Below are 20067 nucleotides of genomic sequence, written 5' to 3'. Positions count from 1 at the left end.
ACTCTGGAATTTGGGCAGCACCTAGTCACTGGCTAGTGCCGGAGGTTCTTTGGGAGATAGCGGGAGAAGTAAAATCATACCTGGCTTGGGAAGGTGTTTCGGCCTCACAGCCGTGGAATGAATAAGAAAGAACAGCTATGGAAAACGTCAGCAGGCAATGAGGCAATCAGTTGAGTTACTCTCTGCAGATGACTGTAGCTTCAAACTTAGGCGGATTGCTAGGACATATACGTAGACGCAGAGAGAGACAAGCAGTATAAGAAAATGAAGACAATATAGGGGCCTTAGGAAGATGGACCTGCCAGGATTCCATACATTCTGTCAGGGGATAGTTGCAGCTCATGAGATGGAGGGACTGAGAAGAAAGCGCTGTGTCTGGAAGTAGAAAATAAGTTCATCTTAGAATCAATGAATCTTACATAGAGGTGTGTTTGTGAATGAATGGTGTGTAGGTGTAAAAAGTCCAAGCCTGGAATTAGAGAGAAAGATTTCTGTTTTGATATAGATTTGGGATCATCGCTACAGCTTAAATACTGGGACCTTGGGGTTATTGGATGGGATATCATAGTCAGAAAAACAAATGCCAAAAAATAAAAAATAAAAAAGGGGCCATGAAGGCATGCAAGCCTGAGTGTGGGAAGAACCAGCCTCTGAGACCTGATGCTCCGAGTATTCACAGGTGACCATAGGAGAAGGCAAGGAGACAGAAAAGGGACGTTCCATGAGCAGACGATACTGTTAGGTGTCAGGCCAGATCTCAGGAGCTGTTGGTTGGTGTGGACACAGGGATATCTCATGAAACATCTGCTGTCTTCTTCATTGTTCCATCCCCTCACTCTGCTTCCTCATCAGGGAGCAGAAGATTAAAGGGACAACCTCCTTTCTAACTCCTGAACTCGCCCATTCGTTCAGGTACATCCCATTTGCCATCTCAGTTATTCCCTCCCTCCTAGCAGCTTTATGTATTCCTCCCACTGTTTTTTTTTTTTTTATCTTATGTTCATATTGGGGCAGGCTAGACATCTCTCATCTTTGAACTCTGAGCTATCGTATACTTCTTTCTTGGTCTTTTCTGACAAATATTTGTAATATTACCTGCTCAACAACCATGTCCTCCAGGTCCTTATTTCCAAAACTATGAATTCTTTCAATCTTCAATCACTATATTGGGACGAGGCTTGGTCTATTCATTTATACCTATTTAATTAACAAATATAATACATTTTCTGTCTTCTGAAACATTGATAATGTCACACTCGCAGCTTTTAAAAGTTTTTACCTCCGTAAATTTTACAATACTCAGGTAACTATGCTGCCACCTCATGAAAAACACCAGGCTGAAGACAAGGGAGTATGGAAAATACTGCCCCCCCCAAAAAAGAAAACCCACCAGTCTCTTCATTGGAGCAATTTGACATGCCAAGTCTTCGTCAAGCCTTTCCCATAGGAATATGCTCTGGTCCCACAGCTGCCACCATTTCCCACAAACCCGGTTAATATCTCTCCAGATCCCAGCAGCTTGTTTCTAAGAACCACATTGGAAATATTCACAGCTCCTCCCGCTAGTGTAATTATAACTATTACCCCAGCTTTGCACGGGAAAGGAAAACAACACTCCCAGAGAAGCCGTAACCACGTGTAAAAGCAGCAACACGATGGAATTATTCTGCCTAGGAAAACCGAGGCTCTGAGAAGAGAGTTGACATAGTTGGGACAACCTTACACAAGTCCTGAGAGGGGAACCAGCCTTGGAGACAGACTGCTTTGTACTGGAGGAAAAGGTCTATTCTTTTGACCTAGTCTTCTAATACTTGCCCTCTACACACTTTTTCCCTCTTGAACTGCTAAAGCACACGGTATTATCTACAGCTATTGAGTATACAGCCCCACCTATGTGTGTGTGGCTGGGTGGCTCCTGATGTCTACGAGATTGGTTTAAATTTTACCTGGTCACATTTGGAATCACCTGAGAAGGAATTCTCATCTGAAGAGCATCCTGGGGGCCTTGATCGAAGGGGAAGACCCACCAGGATTGTGGGCAGACTCCTCTCAGGGAAGCCAGATAAAAAGGGTGTGTCAGCAGGAAGCTTTTTGCCTTGTGCTCCCTTGGCCTCTTGGTTCTGCTCCTCTAGAGAAACCTGACTAAACTAATATCCAAACGAGGCCTCTCTGTGTGTGTATACGGCATCTGCTCATTTTGTATCAATAATTTATGCCAACCTTTTTGTCTGCGTTGTCCTGTCCTCATTGGTCTGTGCCGAGTGCTTTCAGCTCACTGGGATGCTTCTCTCGGTGTGTAAGATTAGCTACTGAATGGCATCGATTTCTTTTTCTTAAATGCCTTTTATCTGTGCTCCTTCTAATCCATCCTCGGTATTACTATTCTAGTGCGAGCTCCCAAATTCTTTCCTGGTATAAGTTCAAAGGCTCCATGGGCTCCATCCTTCCTACTTTCAGTTCTTATTTTTCAGATCCTTCCAGAAAACAGATGACTTGAGGCGCTCATTGACTTAGAAGACTCTGGAGTCTTTAATTCTCACTTTCCATACTCCGGGATTAAAATGGGGTTACACAGTTTTTTCTTTACTCGCCATGTGACTCTTTATAGTGTGGCTGGCCTTCAAAGACACTGTCTTGAGGTTTGCACCTCTCACAGTCTCAGCAGAACTTAGGCTTGATGCACCAGGGTAGATTTTACAGCCACTGGCACAACCGTGAGCTTCTTGTTCAGTTGCTTCTAACTGGAAGGAGCACTGGGGTTTGGTTTTCACTTGGAAAGGCACAGAGCGATGCACAGGTCTATCTCCTTCTGCTACAGTCCTGAGAGAGAGCTCTAGATAAACAGAAACAAATGCCTCGACCTCAGTTACCCTGCAAAGGGAAGTCAGGGGATGCACATCTCCTTAAGGAGATGGGATTTGGCTCTGCACAAAAGACATGTAATCCTATTACATGTACACCGTTTCCTGTAGACTTTGAAATTTATATCAGCATTCCTGAAGGGAACAGAGTTCTGTAACTGGGAATATTATGATTTGGAGGGAAACTCTGAGTTTTGCAAATGACTGCATTGAGCAATTGAAGAATCCTTTATCCTTCTTCACCAGAAGCATCCACTTCATTAGTAAAACATCTTCTGAGGATATGAGTGAGGTGGATGCCCTTGGAGTCACAGCTTCTCATATTAAAAGCAGAGAGGCTAGTGAAAGGAGATGATACCAAAGCAACAGTTAGTTAACACTGTGTAACTAAAGCATTCTGCCTTAGGTTGCCCATCTCCTTTAATATTTATATTTAGTTTATCACCGAGTTTTAAAATATGCATATTTTACCTGCAGCAAACCACAAAAGCCACACAGATAATCCTACCCTGAAACACATAAAGGAATTGAAACATGCCTCCAAGAAGTGTGGCTCACTTCTATTAAAATGCAGTCTCTGCTGTGAGCTGAGCACTCCTCCCTTCAAAGCAATGCCTATGGGATTATCAAGCCCATCCTCTTGTTATACTCCCGGGATAGTTTAATTCTGAGAGTTGACCTACACTGTCAATTCAATTTCCACAGCCTAACCTGCTCATTCTTATTTTCACACTTTCAGCAATTATATTTAAGAGAGAGATGTTTCCAATAACTGATTCTTTAGGGCTGTGATTAAGAGCACTTGTTGCTCTTACAGAGGACCCAGATTTGGTTCTCACAACCCATAAGCCCAGGGTGGCTTGTGGTGGTCCATAACTCCAGTTCTAGGAGATTAAACTTCCTCTTCCAGCCTCCCTGGCACCAGACACACAGATGGTGCAGAGATACACATACAGGCAAAACACTCATACAACATAAAATAATAAAAATAAATGTTTTAAAATGATTCTTAAACTCTTTTTATGATACTTATAAGTAACCTTTTGGTGCCTGGAACTAAGACATGGGTTTAATTGATAAAGAACGTTATACACTCCAATTGTACATTCTGGCCCTGCTGTCTTTATGTTGTTGGTGCTTTGTTTCCATTAAATAGGCTTTTACTTTGTAGGGAAGGGTGGCTTTGAACTTGGGTTCCTTCTGCTTCATCCTCCTGAACAGACAGTATGGCCATGCCTGGCCTATGAGCATTCTTTAATAAAGCAAATACTGAAACCCAATCACTTTTTCCTGTGGGATGAACATAGTTATTTCAATCAACTTCATGAAAGATACTGACACTAGTGTGCTAGAGAAGCATTTGCTCATTACTTACATCAGATACCCTAGTGTATTGATCTGGTAAATGGAGTCATACCCTTCCTTCTGTGGAAATCAGATAAAGACTTGAGTTAATGAGTAAGGAGCAGGTGAAGCCTTGAGTGAATGTGTTATGGATATGAGCATGACCGTGTCAAAGACCACAATGCCTCAGATGCATGAGATTAGTAAAGCTTCCCTTGGTCTGTGTGCAAATGCTAACATTGTGTGTAGAACTTAAAGACCATAGCATTCGGATGTGGGAGTCCCCTCTGTATGCTGTGATTACTATTAATGAATAAAGAAACTGCTTTGGACCTATAGCAGGGCAGAACTTAGGTAGGCGGGGATAACTAAAATGAATGCTGGGAGAAAGAAAGCAGAGTCAGAGAGAAGCCATGTAGCTTTGCCAGAGACAGATGCTGAAACTTTAGCTGGTAAGCCACAGTCACATGGCAATACACAGATTAATAGAAATGGGTTAAATTAATATGTAATAGTTAGCCAATAAGAAGCTAGAGCTAAAATAAAAAATAAAAATAAGAATAAAAAAGCTAGAGCTAATGGGCCAAGCAGTGATTTAGTTAGTACAGTTTCTGTGTCATTATTCTGGGGATCTGGGCAGTTGTAAATGAACAAGCAGCCAAACAGCCTCCTTCAACATTCTCCTGAGTCTGCTTCCCTACAGAGACCTCCAATATGAATGAGCTAGCATACCTTTGGTTGTCTACCATAAATCTATCTCCTCTACTCAGATACACAAAATAAATGCTCTGGGTTTCCAGGCTACTGTTAGTGATTCTCTGCCAGAGAAGAAGGCTATGTGTATGTTCGTTTTTCACTGACTATTACCCCAATCAGGTTTCCAGGACTCAAAGCTATGCAAGGTGGCAGCACCCTCCTATAATTTCACAAAAAAAATACATAGATATTTCTGCCTCTTAGAAAAGTTGTATTGCTGAAAGGATTTCTTGGGGTAGATCTCAGTGGTTCTCCATTCCTAACTGACCATGCCCACAGCCAAAGATAATGTAGCTCATTTGTGATTATGTCTGGAAGGACACTCTACTTTTCTTTCCAGAAAACACATTGCTTCCTCCTTCAACAAGGAACACAAACCAAATGGAATAACAAAGGCAAAAACTTCATATATCTCTGACTACTACAATCCACACCTAGACACATGTTTCCCCCAGTGAACCTGCAAAAATAACCTTCTGGTCAGGATCCATGTAGGTGAACAGACAGAATCGATCCATGCAATAAAAGTATACCTCTATTTAGAAAATAAGAACTCAAAGACTTACAAGTTTACTCTCTATTACCCAAGAAGAAATACATCTGTCATGGGAGAGCAAAGTACGAGGGGCTGATAGCTGGGCTCTGAATCTTGATTGTTTCCAAGGCTCATGTATTAGGGGTTAGTTTCCATTCTTTGACTCTAGCAGGAGATGGTAGGAGCTTTTTGCCATGGGGAGGAGTAGGAGGAAGGCCGATCACTGTGACTGCACTCTAGAAATTGATGCTAGGAGCCTGGCTCTTTCCTGGATATCTCTGTTTAACTTCCCATTGCCAGGAAGCAAGCAGGCTCCTCAGCCACATACCCCTGCTTTGACATTCTGCCTCACTTTACTTCCAAAAGGAATGGGTCAACTGACCATGGACTAGAGTCCTCAAAAAGGGAGCCAAGATGCTTCTTTTTTTCTCAGTTGACTTTTTTTCTGAGCTATCCTGTCACAGTGCCAGACTCAGACTGACAGTTTAGTATTGACATCTGGTTGACAAGCTATGATGTCTTATTTCAGACTCTATATTGTATTTGTCCTGTAATTATATGTGTTTTCTAGACTGATGGTTGATAAGCTAATGGTAAATGGTGATCTTTATCTCCCCTCATTTCTATGAAGACAATGTCACTCAAGACAAAAATTATTAGAGAATTAAAGTACTCAGATTTACAATATGAGTAGTTTTTTCTGAATCCAGTTTGTATAATTTATTGATTGATTTGGGTGCTTTATGAATATATACTTTACAGCATACTATTTGTATGAGTTTATGAAATTGGATAAATCAAATTTACTATTTCAATCATGAATTAAAGACTCTAGAAAAAATTTGATTATGAAAAATTATGACATTAAGCTTACCTTATCAAAATAATAGGCATATAGATATGCATACAGCATATATATATATATATATATATATATATATATATATATATATTTCCATCTTTGGAAACCAAGTATTATTACTGCTATACAATTGCAATTTTAGAGCTTACTGTTCCTTCAACTTTTCCTACAATGTTTTACTCTGCCCTTTCCTTAAAAGTAAAGGGAACCAAGAATTAGTCCTATACTAGATAATTTCTTGCATTTTTAAAAGAAGAAAAACACAGTAATTTTTAGGGAGATTCTTTAAAGGCAGAGCATACAGATTCCCTTAAACTACTGGGTGAGAAGCCTGTGCTTCTCATTGTGATGAGAACAGATTCAGAAAGAGCAGAAAGGTTTGATGATAAGAGACCTGCCTTCTGCATGTCTCATAAACATTATTCAGTAAAAATAAACTGAGAAAGAATGCAGGCACACCAAGATGTCAAGAACATCTAAGACACAGAACATAATCATCTGTCTCTTACTTCATCTCTATTACAGTGCCAATGTTATCCTTCTGATAACAGGGGGCCTTTGACACCAGATAAAGAGGGTACTATCAAAAAGGAAAAAGTCTGGGTGTCTTTTAAGGCAGTTTTAAAGAGTCACTATGGGTTGCAAAATTAAAATTACTCCACAGATAATTTCGTACTTTTAGGAATTATAGAATTCTTACATTTTTTCTTTGTATTACTAAAATGCTTACCACTTTAAGCAAAGTTATTTATTTTAAAAAGTAAGAGAGTACATATTTCTTTCTTCTGTGTCATCATTTGTGACAAAGGATGAACCCATATTCTTTCTTTATTCAAATTAAGCACAATTAGCTGAGCAGAAAAATGCCTGGCTCTCTGTGAAGGACCGGGTATCTCTGACAGTGGAACCCCAAATCTTTCTACCCTGATGAAAATACAGGCATTTTTGCTATAACTGCAATTCTGTCTGCTCCCTTTCTTTGTTTTTCCTTGATTAGAAGAGAATTACATAAAAAGAATTTTAACTGTGCACCAAATAAACAGTTTAACAACATAAATACAATAAAATAAACCAATAGATTTTTATATTCTTAGAGTTATAATCATTAAAAATACCAAAAAATGAATGAAACATAGAAACAGTGGTTAAGATATATATCTTCTAAGTTTATTGTTGAGTTACTTCAACAAGTTGAAAAGAAACTAAAGTCATGGATTTGCCCAGTAGGGGAGGACTAGAATTCTCTCCTCTTAGAATTTCTATCAATTCTCACTACCATCCAGGTTTCATCTTTCACAGCTTCCCCGAACACAGGTGAAAAGGCACCTTACTCTAGAGCAGTGGTTCTCAACCTTCCTAATGCTGAGAGACTTCAACACAGTTCCTCATGTTGTGATGACTCTCAACCTTAAAATTATTTTGATGCTATTTCATAACTACAATTTTGCTATTGTTACAAATCGCAATGTAAATATGTGATATGCAGGATATCTGAAATTTGATTTCGGTGAAAGGGTCATTTGACCCCCAAAGTGGTCGTGACCGACAGTTTGAGGACCGCTGCTCTAGACACTCTCAAAAGTTTCACACTAGAGGAAAAGACTGCAAAGCTAGTCCCAGTGTGTAGGAGTGAATTGTAGAATCAAAGCTGCCAAGCAGGAGGTCTCAGCAAGGTTGCCAGCATTCTTAAAAAATATAGGATGACAATAGGGAAGCATGACTCGTGAGGATCTGCCGTATGGGCTAAGATCCACGGAGCTACAGAGGGGCCAGAAAGTGAGAGAGAAGATGAAGGCATTCCACACATACAGTCTCCATCACAATGGATGTAACACACACAGACAAACCTTTAGCAGGGACATTTTATGTCACTGCAAGTCACAGAGAATTCTCACAGACAAGACTGCTTGCAGTGGTGGAATAGGAACGTCTGAGTCAAAGTATTAGCATTAGTGGCAGTAGAAGTAGCAGGTTAGTGTCTTCCTGTATAGCATATTGCCAGGGGTGCAGACTACTTTGGTCTTGGATTTATCTAATCCCCTTTGTCTATAACAGAAAGAATGTCATCTCTTCCAGGAATTTCCAATTTTCTTAGTTAAGTCATATTTTGTGAAACACTTCTTCCAGATGTCTCTGGAGATGGAATGCATTTAGGCAAGTGTTAGGGATTTAGTTTTCTACAGATAATTTCATCTCTCCCTGCCATTGGGTGATATTATGATGTAGACTCGGACCTTGTTCTTCAGTGCTTTAAGGATTGCTTTGTTTCCTTTCTCTCTCCAAAGCTGATGCTGAGAACTCCTGTGTTTGGGAGATAGGCTTGTAACTTATATCAGAAAGCTAGAGACTAAATTGTTCTCTTAAGTCCCCGAATTTCACATTGATGGGCCTGTTGTAAGTCGTTTACAATCATGTTGACCATGTTCAAACAAGACATGTACAGGTTCCCAAATTGGCAATTCTCTTGGCTTCCTTATTTGATAAGTTTTCATGTATTTGTTTTATTTTTCTGGAATTCTTAGAACTTTGGTGTTTAACTTCCTACACTAATTTTGTTTTATTCCTTCCTACTCATTGATTTTTGTTTTCTTTCATACTGAAGGCCTTTTCCAAAACTCAGTGACTCATTATTTTTTATTAATTATATAATACTAATATTTAAAAGGGTTTTTAAGGTTGTCTGCTGGGCAGTCAAGAAAATAGCCAATGTGTAATACCTGACAATATTAATTCCCAAATGTCATTATCTGTAGGTCAGAAAAAGAAACTCAATCTTGTTCAGGTGTGGTTGAGCAGAGGGAGTTGGGAGTATATTGATGCTACCCAGCCAGGCAGCTAAAGCAGATGAAGGAAGAGAACTGGGTGCTGTACATCCCTGCTCCGATGTTCCACGGGTCCTCTGGGTTTTAGTTTAGCCCACATCTCCTTTACCTTCCGCCTGTTTCCCAATGCCATGGCCTCTCTGTCCTGTGACCAGATAAGAACCCAACAAGCTCCAACAAAAGCAGGAAGAAAGCGAGTGACAAAGTTACTGCATTTTTAGTCCTGCCTATCAAGCCTCACAGAGAGAGCAGCTGTATTAGGAATCAGGCAGCAAAGGGAGCAGTCAGTCATGGCTGCTTTTCAGAGATCTCCTGCCTTTCCTAGAGGACCATGATAAATCACCCTCTATGCCAGAACAAAAGCCTATCACAATGCCTTTTAGAAATTCCTGTGTATGTTAAACACATAGAAACACATGAACACACACACACACACACACACACACAATTGTGCTTAAGCCAGGATCCTAAAGATTAGTCAATTTACCCAGTCATGTTTCCATTCATTTATTTAATCATCACATAAACATGCAATGTAAACAAAGTGTAATGTGTACTTTTAGATGTGATTTTGGCATCGTCTCAACATCTTGGCTGATATCCAACATACATTCAAATATGGACATGGAGGTCAGTTATGACGGAGATATATTCATTTATTGTTTTGCTTTAGTACTGAGGTACAGTGAAAGGTTATGGTTAAATGATGATATTTACCTAACAACACTTACTACTGCCAAGAGTGAATTTAGTGATAAATATAAATAGCTTAATCCAGAAATATCACAACTTGCCCAAATACAAGTCTCAACAACCAAGTACAGAGTAATACATCTTTAAAGCACACAGGAAGAAGGAGTGATTTCAAACTTGGCTTACCTCTTGTCTGCAGCCCCTTCCCACAAGCCTCACTGGTGCCCATTCTCCCCTGCCTGACAGACTCTGGAACCAAGATACAAGGGCTCCATTTCTGCAGTTTCCACCTGTGACCACAAGAAAGAGCACAACAGAACGTTTACCATGACTCATACGCAGAGGAAGTACTTTCAATACATGACTTAACATGCAGAAATAGAAAGACCAAGGCCCAGTTAGCCTGAACTTGAAGCAAATCATGCCCAGTACTGTAAACCTTGCCAATTATCCATGGCTTTAGGGTCATTGATCCAAAAGGAGATCTTAGTTTCCTAAGCCAGAATAATTTGTAACTGCATCATAAAAGCTTATCTTTATACCTTGGGTAAACATAGTCCTAACCCTTCATTAAAGAAAGTTATTCTGTAGTAACTGAGACTATTGGAGGAATCTATAATAGTTCAAAATACAAAAAAAAAGCATATCATGGGCTTCCCAACCCCAACAGATACATCTACAGTGTCCCCTCTACACCTAAGGTTCAGGAAACATGAAAGAGGAGACCAAGGATTCAAAGAGCCAGAGGATTAGGACATCCGCATTGAGATAATGACTTCTGTATATGATAGGAAAGATGCAAGCATGAAATCTCAAAAACATTGTTAGTCTCAACAAGACCTTTATAATGACAATGTAATTTGGCATCTCACAGTGTCCCAATCCTATATGATGAATTATGGGCAGTTAATGGTTGCTAAAAGGCAGTTGTCAAATCCTAATTAGCCAACCATATATATATTGTATGTATGTATGTATACACACACACACACACACACACATATATGATATGGAGTAATCCTTCTGTACATTGTAAAGATGGGTTGCTCTCCTTGTTAATAAAGAGCTGAATGGCTGATGGCTAGGCAGGATTTTTGGGGCAATGAGAATGTTGGGGAAAGAAGGGAAGGGTCTGAAGAGAAGCCATGAGATACAGAGTAAGAAGGATGGGAAGTATGTACATGAAGTAAAAGAGCCTCGGGAAAGCAGATAGATTAACAAAACTGAGCTAATTTAAATTATAAGAGCTAGCTAAATTTGAGCCTAAGCTATTGGCTGAGCATTTATACTGATTATTAAGTCTCTGTATGGTTATTTGGGGTAGTGACTGGTGGGACATGGGTGACTAATGGGATAGAACTGATTGCTAGTCTAGTCAGAAAACTGCCAACGCCTATATATTCTATTTATATACATACATACAGACAGACATATATACATACATACATATATTATGTGTTGCAATAAATAAAATAAAACCCAATCCTAGCAAGTGTTGAGAATGGGAAGAGCTGACTTTGATTTTACACTCCATCCATGTTCATGATTCTACTTTAGGGAATTTGAACATTTCATGTACAAATCTTACCTCATACAAAAAAAAATCATGAAAAAGAAGCTTAAAATATGCTTAAAATTAAATGTGCAGAAGACAAGGGAGCAATCCTGTGTTACATCAGAACATAGGAGTGCAAGCTCCTCATCCATTCTCTTGTGGTTTTGTTTTCTTTTCAAATATGGCACTTCTAGGATTCAGACATAATTCTACCATTTCCGTCAGTCGTGACTCTAGGGACCAACCTTATCCAAAAGCTCATCATAGGGAAGAGGAATGGATGTTTTCTGATGAGCTATCAGGACTTGCTTTTCTCTGAGGAAATGGTCCCTGAAGTCACCTGGCTTCTCTCTGTTTACCTTCCTCAAGTTAATAAAAGTAACTTTAATAAAAGTTAATAAAAGTTTTGGCACACAGAGGATGGATTCTGTTCTTAAAATGATTTCTATACAGTATTCCAGAAAACTCAAGGCCACAGTCTACCCACGGTCCTTCTTTTTCCAGTTAGTGTGCTTTTATGGTTTATTTCATATGAGCCAAGACCTTTGCTTCGACAGGAGCTGCTTTACCCACAGGCCCCCATTTCACAAGTCCCTTAAAAGTGTGACCAGGAAAGAGAAGTAGCACTGTTCACCTTTGAGTGGCTTCCTCAACAATAGTGGCTGGAGAGTTTGGTTAGAAATCAGGAAACAGATAAATAGAAAGCATGCCATGATCCAATAACCAGCAATTAGCTTCGGCAGCAATAAATCCACCTTGTTTATGCATAGATTCCTTCAACCTGGTCTCATCCACAACAGCTGAGGTGGTGACGGACTCCTGTACACCTTTAGAATCATGATGTGTTACTCATGTAGATTCCTTAAACTAACTTTACTTAGACTTTTCAGACCAGCATGAAGCCAGGGTATTCATTCTAGTTTATCTGGCTGTGTAGATGGAAAGTGATGGAAAAGGTTTTCAGATGTTTGAGATGATAAACTAGAATTAAGTCAGACGAAGTGACAGCCTGAGACTGTACCATTGGCTCTTCGTTGTATGTCACTGTCTACTCTGTGTGATGAATGTGTCTTCATACTGTTTTCTTCTTTAGCATCTAATTTAATATGCTGGATGATGTGGGATAACATAAGTGGGCATTTCAATTCTGTTCTGATTTGGAAAATGTGAATATGTGACCTCAATGCAGTTAAGAGAATGAAACAAAAGATAGCAATAAAGAACACCTAAACTTGTGTTTTAGGATAACTTCATCCAGAATACCAGTGTCGGGAAGTAATATCAAACTAGAACTGTAGTGATCAACATTATAAGACCTTGTTCAATGGTCAGACCGATGTGTTAACTTGGACACAGTTTGAAGGGCCTCTCAATAAATGGGATCTGGATACAGCAGAAGTGATTTCTGGGAAAAGGGCAGGAGATAAATTAAAAAAAAAAAAACAGTTCACACATGAACATTGAAGAGCTATCAAACAGCAAGGACAGAGGAAAATCGAATGGTCCATCAAGGTTTCTGAGATCTCCACTGATTATAATGGCCCTGGCTTTACTAAAATGTCTGATAAAATTTGATTTGGCTAAGTTCTTCACTTGGCTACTTTCCCCAAGAGTGATATTTTCTGGACACAAAAGTTTCAATATTTACCCACAGCACAAGCGGGTGATTACTGACAGCGATTCCACAATGGCTCCATGGTTCTGGGGAAGAGCAGACTGGGCCTGATCCCAGTGCTTATCTACATCCTCCCCAAACTGTCCATCAAATCGGAATAATGGACTGAAGCATGGCAGAGCCGTGGGATTGGGCTCGTCAGTGGCACTCTTACTCTGTACCTAAAAAGAGCGCTCTTTCGAAAAGCAATGAAACTACATGGTTCCCGAATAAATTAGCCCTTAAGCCTCACAGCTTTAAGACACAGTTTCTAAAATTATCAGGATAAAACATTCGATAATTTTGTAAAGTACATTTTTGAGCGACTTGGTAAAACTAAATGATTTTTAAACCATGAGCTATTATCATAAATCAGTGACTACATTCAATCTAAGATTATTTAAAAACTATGTTATCATTGAATCTGAAACTTTCAAATTCTAAAAGACTGGAAGGTTAAGACTTGGAAAAGAAATTTGGATGTGGTTTCATAAACAGTAGTTACCAGTTTCTAAAAGATAGCTGGAGCATAAAAAGTTTAAGAGTTAGCCTTTTCCTCTTATTGAAAGAAGGATGTGTGGGAAAAAGTATCCCCAAAGATATATTGTATATGTGGATGAAATTTACCAGGAATAAATAAAAATGATATTAAAAATGTATCATCCAGTTATCCAGTTGGTTAATAGACATTCATCTGATTTATTGCTTGAGACACACACACATATCTTGACGGTCTCGAATGTATGATCCTCCCAAGAGCCAGATTATGAGTGCATGCTACCATACCCAGCTTATTTCTTTAATGGCTTATCCAAAATTCTAAGATGAGAACAATAAAATTACTATGGTACCTCATAGTGTGGTAGTTTTTGTATTTATTTGTGTTTTGTTTTCAGGGAAATGTTTATGTGTAAACATGTGTGTCTCTATAGGTGTATTGGTACACACATGTGTATGTCTATGTGGGTATATGCATCTATGTTTCTCTGTGTGTTTCTGTATTTGTGTGCATATATGTATGTATATATTGTGTTGATATGTATATGTGTTTATAAGGTGTTTGTGGGTGTTTATGTATGTGTGCCTGGGTATACATGTGTGTATATGATTTTGTGTATTTCTCTATACATGTGTATGTGTCTATATGTGTGTCTGTATCTTCATGTGGATGTATCTGTGTTTTCATGTGTACATGTTTAAATGTGCATGTGTTTGTGTATGTTGTATTTGTAAGTCTTCATGTATGTGTATGTGTTTGTGTGTATATGTATGTGTGTTTTTAAATGTCTATGTGTATGTGCCTATAGATGTATGTTTCTGTGTACAGGTTCGTATAGGACTCTGTGTGTGTTTATATATGTTTGTGTGTGATTGTGTGTATCGGTATGTGTTTGTAACTATGTGTATGCATGAGTAATATCTATTTGTATGTGCATGTGTGTGTATAGGGGGGTGTGTTTATATGTGTTTGTGTATGATTGTGTGTATCTGTATGTGTCTGTATTTATGTGTAAGGATGTGTAATATGTGCTTGTGTGTAGGGGTGTAGGGGTGTATGTGTATGCATAACATGTGTGTGTATTCCAGATGAAAAGCTCATCCTGTCTCTCTTAGGATCATTATCTAGAAAGCTGATTGCAGAAGAGGCGCCATTCTGGTAGCTCAGTAATAGCCAATCATGCCCCAGCTTCTCTCTTCTGTTAATTGGGTATTCATGCTCTTTCTTCTTTCTGAATACATTCTAGTAAAGGGAAGAAGATTACTGAATATTTGAAAGGATAAAATGTTACAACTTCAAAAAAATCACTAAGCAACCATATATGAAAAAAAATATTGTACAATTATGCTCAGGTCTAATGATAATTCAGAAGTCACTAATTACCTATATGTAGGACAAAATGAGACATCTTCACACTCTCTCTCTTCAAATAAGGTGTCTGGGCACTCTTGCCCTCCGTTGGCTGCTTCCTGGATGATAATCCTGTACCGAGACTGTTTGACTGTGGTATTTCCTGAAGGAAACAAGAAATAGACGATAGTCCCTGTTAGTTACATCACCACAGCCCAAATCCAGGCAGTGACTGGAGGGAGAGTGGGAAAGAGTTAAGCAGATTGATAGGGGGAACAGAGACAAGAGCAATGGATGCTGGGAGCTGGTGTTCACTACCCCTCCTGTGGGAGAGAAGCTCTGCACGGAGTACTAAATCCAAATGTTATTCAAATCTGGACATTCTGACATGCAAGCATTGCTTTCTTCTGTCTTAATGCATTTTAACTTAAACAGCATTTAAAAGAAGTTTTATACTATTTTTATTTGTGTGTGGGTATGAACATTTTCCTGCATTTATGTTTATGAGCCAAGTGAGTACTGATACGTGGGAAGGGCAGAAAACGCCATCCAACCCTGAATCCAGAGTTGCACAGAGCTGTGAGTTGCTATGTGTGTAGTGATAATCAAGTCCTGGTCCTTTGCAAGAGCAGCAAGTGCTCTTAATTGTTGAGCCATCCATCTCTCTAGACCCCAACGTATTTTAAGTTAGTGATACCCTACACTTCAAATGGCATGTGAACACCATATTACGCTCTGGGACTCATACTCCCTCCTTCAGCTCAGAGAGCAGCTGAAGGGCCTGGAGTTCCATTGTGTGGCTCCTCCTTCACTTTGAAATCTCTCCTCACAGGCTGCCTTAAGAGGTAGAAACTCTTCTCTTCAAATTAATAGTGTCTGAATTATTGACTGACACTCAGTCTTCACACTCAATCTGTTTGGGAAAGACAGTACAACTCATCAGGAGCATAATATTGTTTCTTTCCAAGTTTTGCTGAGAATTAGTAGGCACCACACGAGACAGACATGGTCAGGTCAGTGCACCATCACCCTCCGCGACAATTGTCAATTATGTTGCCATTAGGAATGATTTCAATTACCACATTCGGAATTTACTACTAACCCTAGATTTGCAACTAAACTTCTAGCGTTACAGGACTTACAAAGAAACAGGAAGAGAAGGGGGCGGATACAGTCTTGGCAGTCAAAGACACCTGCAGTGTGAGCAGGATTAGGGGCAGAGATAGCATTTGTTCTTTACTTAAGAAACCTAAGTTAGCTCGTGGACAGCGCATATTTCGTGGACAGCGCATATTTAAAGAGCAAAGGAAGAAACCATCTCAGGTCAGGGAGAAGTCTGAGAAAAGGCTGAGATGGAAAAGTGCGAGGAATTTACAGAGGAAGCCACTGGGCATTCAGTGAGTATGTGTACCTGGGAGTAGGGAGTTGAGAAAAAGGGGGAAAGCCTAGGAGAGGTGCAAAGAATGGAGGAGCATGTGCAGGATATAAGGGAATTAATTGGTAGATATGGGACAGGTAATGGAGCTTACCAGGTTAATAAGTTAATTTCTAGAAAGCCAGTAAACTAAATGGAGCAAAACAAAAGAAGAAAAAGAGCGTTTGTGGCAATTATGTGTGCACATGGATTTTTAAAAAACCATCAATACAAGAAAATTTACAGAAAAGAGCAACTGACTCACAACTTCCCTGCCTCTGCTTCACTCTTTAGAGGAAAACTTTTTTTTTTTTTTTTTTTGGTTTTTCAAGACAGGGTTTCTCTGTAGCTTTTGAGCCTGTACTGAAACTCACCGTGCAGACCAGGCTGATCTCCAACTCATAGAGATCCATCTGTCTGTGTCTCCTGAGTGCTGGGATTAAAGGCGTGTGCCACTGCCACCAAGTTTAGAATGAACATTTTTGATTGTTCTGCTTCCATATTTAAACTGTGGCTACTTCCAAATCATATGCTTTTGTTATTACTTCTTGATGCCTGACCTTTAAGGTTACATGATGGCCTTCTGCTGTAATTGATGGGAATTTACCTTTCACTTTTCAATTCTTTTTAATTGCTTGGATATTTATATGCCTTTGCTGTTAATGTAGTGACTCTGTAACTAATAGTTCTTTCCAGTCTTCCTCCTCACTCTTGGTTTCTATCTCCCCAGTCTCTACTGCTTTGCAGTCCTCATAACTCGGTGGATTGTCCTCTCATTTGTCACCACTCTACAGCAGTTAGGCCGTGGCTCCACATGGTGCATGCCCAGTTTCTTACTTCCACACTCTCTTCTTGCCAATGGGTTTTGATCTCCTGCCTAAAGACAATCCTTACTTTTTATTTTTGAAAATAGTTGGTTATTTTCGAATCTGTGCCTGTCTGTTGTGAGATCGTCAGAAAGAAAGGGGAGTATAACACTTGTGCATGTCCTGACCTTGAGCCAGAAGTGGACATGGATAGGATCCTCTCCGTGTGTTCTCCAGACCCCATGTTGTCCCTTTATAACCTGCTGTATACATGGGAGGGGCTCAGCATGCTTGGATGCCATCAGTCCCTCTTCTACACTGAATCATTTGTAGTGTGGCTAATGGAAAGATGGTCACAGATCGGAATAAAAAGGGGACAGGAGGAAGGAGATCAAATGATTACTCTACTGGATGCCATCCCCTGAGCTGCCCCTCCCCCTCCTATTGTAAGCCACCATCCTCCCAGATCCTGCTGGCGCTTGTCTCTGGCCCCTCCTCTTCCGATTGTAAGCCACCATCCTTGTACACATCCTTACTGGCCCTCGTCTCTGGTTGTTGCCTTTACTGTTAACTGCATCCTCCACTATCAGTGTCGAGTCTCCCAAATGTCACTGGCCTGGCTCTAAACCACCTTCCCTCATTAGTTCATGATATTATAGTCAAAATGCCCCTTCATTAAATTTCCCTCAGTTGCCCATCTGACAGACTTGTTTCCTACTAGGGAATGCCAAGTTCTAAGAAGAGAGGGTGCCGTCAAACAGAACAAATGATCCGATCATCCCTCCCATGCGGCATATGAAGGAATATAGAAATAGCGACACGTAACAAAAACTGCCGCAGAAATTATTCTTCAAGATCACAGTATCTTCATTTGGGTGTAGACAGCCTTTGTAAATAATTATGCCTTTAGGAGGAAATCTCTTCACCCACTCCCAATCAATTCCAACTGCATTGTGCTTATCCTGAAAATTATTACTTAGCGAGAATTTACACATGAGTGTGGGTTTGCATGTATGCTATTCTCATATTATCTCAGGAGACTTTCAATAAATATCAAGGATAATGAGAAGAAATGAGTGATATTGCTATAAAACATTAAGAAGGCAATGGTTGAGGAAGCCTGTGCCTTCCCTGGGGATGTATAGACAGTTAATAGCAGTAAATGGTTGCCATATAGTCACTAGTAAGTTCCTCATGCTCCTGTCTATAACGACTTCATGCATGACCCTGTAAACAACCTTAATGAAGCACAAGCAAGGAACTCAGGACCGCGAGGGGTGCACCCACACACTGAGACAATGGGGATGTTCTATGGGGAACTCACCAAGGCCAGCTGGCCTGGGTCTGAAAAAGCATGGGATAAAACCGGACTGGCTGAACATAGCGGACAATGAGGACTACTGAGAACTCAAGAACAATCGCAGTGGGTTTTTTATCCTACTGCATGTACTGGCTTTGTGGGAGCCTAGGCAGTTTGGATGCTCACCTTACTAGACCTGGATGGAGGTGGGTGGTCCTTGGACTTCCCACAGGGCAGGGAACCCTGATTGCTCTTCGGGCTGACGAGGGAGGGGGACTTAATTGGGGGAGGGGGAGGGAAATGGGAGGGGGTGGCGGGAAGGAGGCAGAAATCTTTAATAAATAAATAAATAAAAACCAAACCAAAAATAAAATAAAATAAAATAAAATAAAATAAACAACCTTAATGAAAGCACTAACTCAGAGTGCAAGGAGGGAGGAAGGGAGAGAGAGCAAGAGAGGACAAGACAGAGAGAGAGAGAGAGAGAGAGAGAGAGAGAGAGAGAGAGAGAACACCCAATGAAAGCTAGATCTATGGTAGAGCTTAATGAATTTCATTCCCACTCCCATACCAAGCATACACAATACACACACACACATACGCATGCACACGAGTGTGCACACACACACACACAGTTGCACACACTCTGCCTTAATTCCAGATCAAATAGTTCAAATACCATGTATAAGAGTTATACTGATAGCCATGTCTAGTGGTTATTCAAGAGGAGTTGGAAAAGATGGATTCTATGATAAAAATCACTCATTATCATACAGGTAAAATGTTTATAGAGAGGAAAACAATGTTACTTTATATAAATGAAGGGAAATGTACAGGAAGAGGGGTGTCAAATTTATAAGGAGTTTGTGGTATGGAAACAGTATCAGGATGTGTAGGACATCCATTAAGTTCTGTGGGCATGTGCCTTTCTCCTTGGGTGGTCAAAGTGAGCAGTCAGTTCTGAAGGGTGGTGTAAAAGGTCCTTCTGTATTTGTGTTGCTTTCATTGGTTGAATAAGCTGCCTTGGTCTTTTGATAGGGCAGCCTTTAGGTGGGCAGAGTAGACAGAACAAAATGCTGGAAAAAAGGGAAGTGAGGCAGATGTCATGAATCTCTTGCCTGAGATGGACGTAGGTTAAAATCTTGCCAGTAAGCCACAGTCACATGGTGACATATAGATTATTAGAAATGGGTTGAATGAAGATGAGAGAGTTAGCCATAAGAGGCCAAAGATAATGGGCCAGGCAGTAATTTAATACAATTTCCATGTGGTTATTTCATGGGTTAAGCTAGTGGGGCAGCGGGACGCAGCCTGCTCCTCCTTACTACAGAGTGGTGCCCAACGTGGGGCTCAAACCCATGACCCTGGGATTAAGAGTCCCATGCTCTACTGACTGAGCTAGCCAGGTGGCCGGGACAAGCAGCCTGCCGCTTCTCCTGTTATAGAAGGGTTTTCTATGACTCTGTCATGAACAGCAGATTTGATATAATGATCCTGTGGCAAAGACAAGGCAGGCAGTGTGCACGGCTAGAATGGTGCTATAACAGATATTATCACTATGTTAGAAATCAGTTTCAGGGTGATGAATTTGTATCAGTTCAAGAAAAGCAAGAAAA

At 40.1% G+C, this 20067-nt stretch overlaps 1 protein-coding gene across 1 annotated transcript in view; it reads right to left on the bottom strand.

The window, feature by feature from the left end:
• Thsd7b (thrombospondin type 1 domain containing 7B) overlaps window positions 1-20067 on the bottom strand; it is an 857175-nt gene that overhangs the window by 318255 nt on the left and 518853 nt on the right. Inside the window, exons 11-12 of the mRNA XM_041648517.1 lie at window positions 14965-15094; window positions 10060-10163 (exon numbers count right to left, since the gene is read on the bottom strand). Coding sequence (XP_041504451.1) covers window positions 10060-10163; window positions 14965-15094 — 234 coding nt within the window. The remainder of the gene's footprint in view (window positions 1-10059; window positions 10164-14964; window positions 15095-20067) is intronic.

This window comes from Microtus oregoni, unplaced genomic scaffold, assembly GCF_018167655.1.
Source record: "Microtus oregoni isolate MIOR12 unplaced genomic scaffold, Mior012 000003F_ref0000135, whole genome shotgun sequence".
Lineage (NCBI taxonomy): Eukaryota > Metazoa > Chordata > Mammalia > Rodentia > Cricetidae > Microtus > Microtus oregoni.
The sequence above is the reverse complement of the archived record's forward strand: the minus strand, read 5'-3'. Positions and strand labels throughout refer to the sequence as shown.